This window comes from Crinia signifera, chromosome 7, assembly GCF_055691185.1.
Source record: "Crinia signifera chromosome 7, ASM5569118v1, whole genome shotgun sequence".
Lineage (NCBI taxonomy): Eukaryota > Metazoa > Chordata > Amphibia > Anura > Myobatrachidae > Crinia > Crinia signifera.
This window is the reverse complement of record NC_139223.1, coordinates 190,686,078-190,694,049: the sequence shown is the minus strand read 5'-3', so window position 1 is coordinate 190,694,049 and position 7,972 is coordinate 190,686,078. Positions and strand designations below refer to the sequence as shown.

General features: G+C 43.6%; 1 protein-coding gene across 1 annotated transcript; it reads left to right on the top strand.

The window, feature by feature from the left end:
- The first annotated feature begins 1,202 nt into the window (after positions 1-1,202).
- Positions 1,203-2,494, top strand: HOXD1 (homeobox D1). Its single transcript, XM_083155113.1, has 2 exons — positions 1,203-1,773; positions 2,160-2,494. The coding sequence occupies exons 1-2, from the start codon at positions 1,203-1,205 to the stop codon at positions 2,492-2,494; spliced, it is 906 nt and encodes a 301-aa protein (XP_083011239.1).
- The last annotated feature ends 5,478 nt before the right edge of the window (positions 2,495-7,972 follow it).

Below are 7,972 nucleotides of genomic sequence, written 5' to 3'. Positions count from 1 at the left end.
AGGGAGCTGGGCATCTCAGGGGGAGGAGGGAGCTGGGCATCTCAGGGGGAGGAGGGAGCTGGGTATCTCTGGGGGAGAAGGGATCTGGGCATCTCAGGGGGAGGAGGGAGCTGGGTATCTCTGGGGGAGAAGGGAGCTGGGCATCTAGGAAGAGGGGTACAGGGCATCTTAGGGGTAGATGGGTGCTGGGCCTCTTAGGGGGAGAATGGAGCTGGGCATCTCAGGAGAGTGGAATAGGGCATCTCAGGGGTAGAGGAGAACAGGGCATTTCAGGGGTAGGGGGGTGCTGGGCATCTCAGGGGTGGAGGGGTGCTGGGCATCTAAGGGGAGAAGGAAGTTGGGCATCTCAGGAGAGGGGAACAGGGCATCTCAGGGGGAGAGGGGAGCTGGGCATATGAGGAGGGAGTGGAGAGCTGTGCATTGCTGGAGAGGGGAACAGGGCATCTCGGGGGAAAAGGGAGCTGGGCATCTGAGGAGGGAGAGAGGAGCTGAGTATTTTATGAGGGACAGGGGAACAGGACATCTCAGATGGGAAAGAGGGGAGCTTGGCATCTGAGAAAGGAGAGGAAAGCTGGGCATCTGAGAAAGGAGAGGAAAGCTTGGCATCGCAGGGGGAGAGTGGAGCTGGGCATCTGAGAAAGGAGAGGGGAGCTGGGCATCTGAGAAAGTAGAGGAAAGCTGGGCATCGCAGGGGGAGAGTGGAGCTGGGCATCAGGAAAGTTAGAGCTGAGCTGGGCATTTTAGGAGGGAGAGGGTAGTTGGAGGACAATGGGAGGAAGAAGTACATAGAGGATCTGAATACAAATAAGAGAATTTAGCATCTGATAAGGGAGAACAGAGTGGGAGATCTGATGATGGACATTGAGATCTGAAGACGAAGGGGATAGGACATCTGATGAGAGAGAAGGGCTGGGAGACCTCCTAGTAGTAGTGGTGGTGGTGGGATGACCTGGACAGTTCAGAGATTTCATTTGGAAACTTTCAAACTCCAATCAGTGCACCACCAGCTGTGAGCTCCACCTGGACCCCAGGCAGACTCTGCTCCTGATTGGTTGTCAGGTCACACGTGACCACCAGGCAATATTTACTTTCCCAGCAATGTAACAAGTCCAGGAGACAAGATCAGGTGAAGCTCGGAGTGACCAGGGAGGTCAGAGCCAGAGGACCCCGAGCTGCTGCCCCAGACAGGACTGTGCAGGGAAATGAATTCTTACCTGGAGTATACACCATGCGGGGATGTTGTGGCTTTCTCACCCAAGTTCTGTCGCAATGACCAGAGAAGTGTCTCCATGCAGTCTTACCCTGGAACTGACAATCAATATGTGGGGAGCTTACCCATTGGCATCCACACGTCCTCTGCTCACCCACCTTCTCACCAGTCCCCAGCACTGTACGCTCCCTGCAGCCTGGACGTTGCCTATGAATCTGCTGCTCCTTCTGAGTATAACTACCTATCTATCAGCTCGGACTATGACTATCCCTATGGATCTATCCACCCCATGGAGGACACAGGAGGACACAACCAGTATACCAGCTCTGCCTTCCCAGGGAACGGACCTTTCTTACTCAATGGCCAGTTGACTTACAAGACTCTTGGAGCAGACTCTCAGGTGGCCTCACGTAAGGAGCAGCTGGAATTATATCCTGGAAACTTTCCCAACTTCTCTCCTGCTCCTGGTTCTTATCCCAAACCCAACTCCCCGGTCTCTGATCTCCATGCCACTCTCAACACTTTTGATTGGATGAAAGTTAAACGAAATGCACCAAGAAAAAGTAAGTCTGGACTCCCATTCTAGTCTGCTGTAATCTCCCCAATTCTGTAGTTATAGTACAAGGCAATAATATATGTGTTTTCAAATAACCGATATACTATTTGTAAAGAGCCATACATCATTATTATTATTATTATTATTATTATTATTATTATTATTATTACTATTATTATTATTATTATTATTATTATTATTATTATTATTATTATTATTATTATTTGTGTCGTTTATTTACATTTTATTGTTTTATCATTATAATCAGACCAGAGAGAACACGCTTTATTATTACAATACATGTTCCTAATAATGCATACCCTTAATCTGATGTCTAGGACCTCTTGCTACAATAATTGGGCAACCTCTAATACTTGATTGTTCGTTTTGCAGCCCTCCCATCCGACTGTGGGGTCCCCAGTTCTCCCAGCACAATGAGGACAAACTTCACCACCAAACAACTCACAGAACTAGAAAAAGAATTTCACTTTAACAAGTACCTGACTCGGGCCAGGCGCCTGGAGATCGCAGGTTCCCTTCAGCTCAATGACACTCAGGTCAAGATCTGGTTCCAAAACAGGAGGATGAAGCAAAAAAAAAGAGAACGAGAGGGGGGTGTTCCCAGTCCCCCAAATCCAGGTCCAGCATCTAATGGCTGCACAGACTTGCAGAAGAAGCCTGGGAATAAAACAGAGCCCCTCTCTCCTTCCACCGAGGGTACATCATAGAGACACCTACAATTCTCATTAGAAAACCATGCTGAAGATCAACGGACATGACAGTCATATACCAACACCTAGAACTTTGCACTATGCGATGGTATTCCTTGCCAGGGTTGATGGAATGAATCACATAATGAACATAGAACTGTACATAGTATTCTATATATGTCAATCAAAGACATGCTGCGACTTTCAGAGGGAATCGCATGCGACAGGAGGATTGAGCGTTTACAATGGATTGTTTTTTTTGCTGCCACAATACCACAGCTATTCATTTTTGAGTTTACTATTGGGTGCAGGACATGCCCCGACCCAAGGACTATGCAACGATGCCAACACTTAATTTAACTGGCATCCCTTTCTATGACCAAAGACTTGATATTAACGCAACTTGTTTTCTTAACGTTATTTAAATTTGCACTATTATATTTTAAGTTGCCTTTTACTGCGTTTCAGTTGCAATGCCGTTTTGGATGGACAGAACATGCAACGTCAGTGACTTGATACCGGACAATGTATTTGATACAATAAGTATTATTTGGCCAGGTGGCCTCGTTTCTAAGATTGTAATTGCTGTATATTTTTTAATACAAGAAAAAAAAAATGAAGTTGGAATACCTATGCAACAGCATGTATTTTAATTGTTTTATAATAAAAAAGAAAAACATCTATTTTTGTATTTTATTTAAACATAAAAACGAATGCAATCATGGGAGGGGATTCTCTTTTTGGGGAGTACTTGCTTGAAAGGGGTGTGTCACTGTTATGCACTTTTGTGGTCAGGAGGTCACAGAGAGTAGATCCTGGGAACATGGACAGTGTCTACTATTGTAATCCACAAGAAACCAAAGTGTAGATGTAAGGTTGGGTTGTTTTTCTAATTCAAAGTCTTGCATATAAAAAGGAGATTCCACTTCAAACGGACCCCTGGCTGGGAGAATTACAGATTGTCACTTTCAAAGTGGGAATCACAATACACCGATGGAATCAAAGGCACACGTGTCTGCTTTATCCCAGCAAGTTCAGGGGGTCGCAGGGAAAGCGGTGTGTAGGTGCATCATATAGAAAAGCAGCCAGATTTCATATAATACCTATTTTATAGCTATACTCAGGTCAATCAGTGGAGACAGAAACACAACTTACTAAGTAGTTATTTTAGGAATGCTGTTGGGGACACTTTAATACTTTGGTGACCATAATGTCATCAAATGCCCTTTACTATGCCATTACTATATGCAGGTGTGTGGAATTTATATATATATATATATATATATATATATATATATATATATATATATATATATATATATATATATATATATATATATAGTACTGGTATCTGCAGAGGTTCCCTTTCAGGTCCCAGAGTAGAAGAAGAGGCGGCACTCAAACGGACTTTTTAAATCAAGTAAATCTTTGTATTAGGTCATAGGTGTAAAAGCAGTTCGACAACGTTTCAAGACCAAAACAACGGTCTTTTCATCAGGTCCATACAATCTTTACATCGTGCAAAATGTGGTCACTTATATATATATATATGTCCCATATAAGTTGCTTTGAGATGGGTGCATATATATATATATATATATATATATATATATATATAGTTTAAAGTTTGACCATCTGCAATCTCAGCAATCTCATGCAAATGACTTGTTGACTAAAACAACAGACCTGCATCAAAGGATGTCACCTCTGTCATGACCCCAGGTTTCCCCCCATGCCCTTTGATTTTGCAATGTGTCTTTTCTTTGATAAGCATAAAAATCCCTCCAACGAGGAAACCTTTAGGAAACAGTCCTAGGTTACTGGGTCACAAACTCCAGCAATGTATACAGGTTTCTTGAAACCTAAGATTGACCTGTGTACAAGAAGAGAGACTGTTTACTTGTTTAAATGTCTTATCAGATGTCCTTTGTGAAGATCCAATGTGGACTTTGGGGAGGGGAGTTTCAGTGCAAGCGGTGCTTTTTGCGGATTTTACTCGCATGCGCTTTGTGGTGCGTTTTGTGGTGCGTTTACCAGCGCACCTCAACATTGCGATCTATCTGCGGACTAGGGGGACGCTTTGTGTGTGCTCTGGACAAACAGAAGAGAGAGATCTAGTAGTTGCTTACAAGGTCCATCTGGGTCCACTGAGTACAGAGAGACAAAGCGTCTCTCAGGGTGATCAATGACTGCCTGTGGGTGCATACCCTGTTTCTGCACAAAAGAGCATCCACTGTATATGTGTGACACTTTGTGACAAGTCACTGACAACAGAATGGGACACTTCCCACCCCAATCCTTGCAGGATGCCAGGTCAGGGAGAGTTCACTGCAGACATCCGGACACACATGTCACGTCACTGCCACTGTCCAGACCTTCTGGTCCAGTTTCAGCATCGGATTGCTGGGGTGACCACTGTGTGCACCAGGAATACTAATTCTCAAGATCCAATTACTAGCACTATGATAAACAGATAGATAGATAGATGATAGATAGATAGATGATACGATAGATAGATGATAGATAGATGATACGATAGATAGATGATTAGATAGATAGATGATTAGATAGATAGATGATTAGAAAGATAGATAGATAGATTAGATAGATAGATAGATAGATAGATAGATAGATACATATCTAACTGTAGGCATGTTAGCAACTTAAAATAAAAATAGCTCCCAGCTATAATTGTACTGTATTCCCATAAGAAAAGTACCCCAATACTTGGTCAAACCCCCATTTTCTGCAGACATATGTGGGGTACACTGGTGAGATTTGTCTATTGCTGCTGTTCCTACAATATATAGTATAGATAAATATCACAATAATATTGATTTTGCATTGCTATTTAGTAATAACTAGGTAACTGAGAAAGCACAACGTTAACCCTTTGGTGTGAAGTATACAGTATTTTTCTGGTGTATTCTTAATATGTTATATATGAAACATTAGATCCGTATACTGTTTATTGCTCAATAGAAGGATTCTGGTCAGGGTGGGTGAAGACAATATGTATATTAACACATACACACACACACACACACGTACTTATATTGTGCTAAAAGTAAATATAATAAAATAAATAATAAATTATTAGAGTAGTAAAATGTCTCAGTACAGGATATGTATCCCTTATAGTAATATCCATTATCCGAATTATTCTGAAAAACCATACATTTCAGAAAGTGGAAAAAAACGTACTCGGGACATACTGTATGTACAAGCACCACTGAGGACATGGTATGTAACTGGCAATATATATGTGCAAGACAATGGCCCATATTCAGATCTGATCGCAGTACAAATTTGTTTGGAAAATGGGCAAAACCATGTGCACTGCAGGTGGAGCAGATGTAACCTGTGCAAAGAGAGTTAAATTTGGGTGGGTGTGCTGAAACTGAAATCTAAATTGCAGTGTAAAAATAATGCAGCCAGTATTTACCCTGCACAGAAACAAAATAACTCACACAAATCTAACTCTCTCTGCACATGTTACATCTGCCCCACGTGCAGTGCACATGGTGTTGCCCATTTTCCAAACAAATTTGTACTGAGCTGAGATCTGAATAAGGCCCAGTGATTGCTTGGAATTTAAATTCAGTATCTGAGATAGGACACAAATTTTGTTTCATGTTTTGAAATCTTGTTTTTTGGACAAATAAAATATATTTGTCTGTATTTCATGTTTGATGTGTTTGTACAACATAAACTCAAGATGCTTCAAAATACATTATTGAAATATTAAAATATTCCAAAATACGGAATAATCCGTTCTCCTGGTCCTGAGCATTTTGGATAAGGGATACTCAACCTGTACTTTTAAAATGGACAAATGATCCTTTGCCAGGATGGACCACGTAGAATAAAAAAAAAAAAGTGGAATCTAGAATTCTAGATCTCACAATCTTTTGCAGTTACCCTATGATTTGTTAGATGATATGGGTATGAATCATTAACCTTAGTTCACCCAGTACAGTTGAATACATTTCAAGAAAGATTCAGAGAATAATCATATGAAAATGTTATTCTAAAACGTCAAATAAAACAGATTAAACACTTTTTGCAAGTACATATTTGTATAACTATTACAGAACACAGGGTGTGAAGCTATTGCAATCCTTGCATGCAGTGGCGTAACTAGCTTTTGGGCGCCCCCCCCCGCCGTTAAAGGGAGGGCACCCACCCACGCACCCCGCCGCACCAACCCCCGCCCGCACCGCCGCACCAACCCTCGCCTGCCCCGCCGCACCAACCCCCGCCCGCACCGCCGCACCAACCCTCGCCCGCCCCGCCGCACCAACCCCCGCCTCGCCGCCCCTGCAATCCCCCCCAAAACCCGCAGTCTTACCTACGCTCAGTACGCGCTGGTCCCAGCTCCCTTCTTCTGCTATGAGGACCACCACAAAATGTCCGCCCCCATGCAGCAGACAGTTTCAGAGAACTGTCTGCTACATTGGGGCGGACATTTTGTTGTGGTCCTCACAGCAGAAGAAGGGAGCCGGGACCAGCGCGTACTGAAGAAGACACTGACAGGTAACGACTGCGGGGGATGGCGGCGGGGCAGCGGGGTGTAACTATAGCACTGCAGCCCCCGGCGCCCGCACATGCACAGCGCCCCCCCGCGGTTGCGGGGGCTGCGGTGCTATAGTTACGCCCCTGCTTGTATGGGTGAGCTTGATGCCAGTCAATCCAGCTCAATCTGAATCCCAATGACTTATCTTCCACCCACTGGCAAACTCTGCAAAGATTGGGAAGGGGTGCCTTTTCTTCACCAGACGGAACGCCTCTTGATTATTTGGTGAGGTCAGTTTCCGGCTATAGTTGGTGTGGCCCCACTATTTTAGAAATGAACATCTGGAGCTGCCACTGGTGGGTAGAGCTCGACCAGGAGGAAATGGCGGCAATGAAAGATGGCAGAGATGGATAAAGAGGGGGATGCAGTAAACCTAGGACAATCAGAGCAACCGATGAGATTATAGCTATAATTTTATAAAATGTACCAAATAAATACCTAGGCCCTAGGGCCAAATGTAATAGAGGAGAGTTTCAGAAAGTGAGAGATTTTGGGAGAGTTTTCCCATGTTTTTTTTTAAAGCAGCAATAAATTACATGGCAAAATCAACCTGGTTTTGCCATGTCATTGATTGCTGCTTTAAAAAAAGGGGAAAACTCTCCCAAAATCTCTCACTTTCTGAAACTCTCCCCTATTACATTTGGCCCCTAGACTCTGATTGGTTTCTATGGACAATTTATCCACTTGTCCTCTTTACAAGTTTCTTACATACCCAACAAAGGCCCTTATTCTGATTGACGCATACTTTCCCGCATACTTTCGGATCGCGTATTTACGGCGTCTGCGCATGCGTGGAGAACGCCACGCGCATGTGCCACGCCTTGACTCCGTACCTGTTCGGCCAAATCCCGTACAAAACTGGTCACCGCAATCATTCGGGAAATATGGGCGTATTATGGGCGTCATGCGGAATGACACAT

What these genes read in the sequence shown, in the direction of transcription:
- HOXD1 (XM_083155113.1), top strand. Translation starts at nt 1,203, where the DNA reads ATGAATTCTTACCTGGAGTATACACCATGCGGGGATGTTGTGGCTTTC. An exon ending in ACGAAATGCACCAAGAAAAA is followed by an intron (nt 1,774 to 2,159) that starts GTAAGTCTGGAC and finishes TTCGTTTTGCAG; the next exon opens with CCCTCCCATCCGACTGTGGG.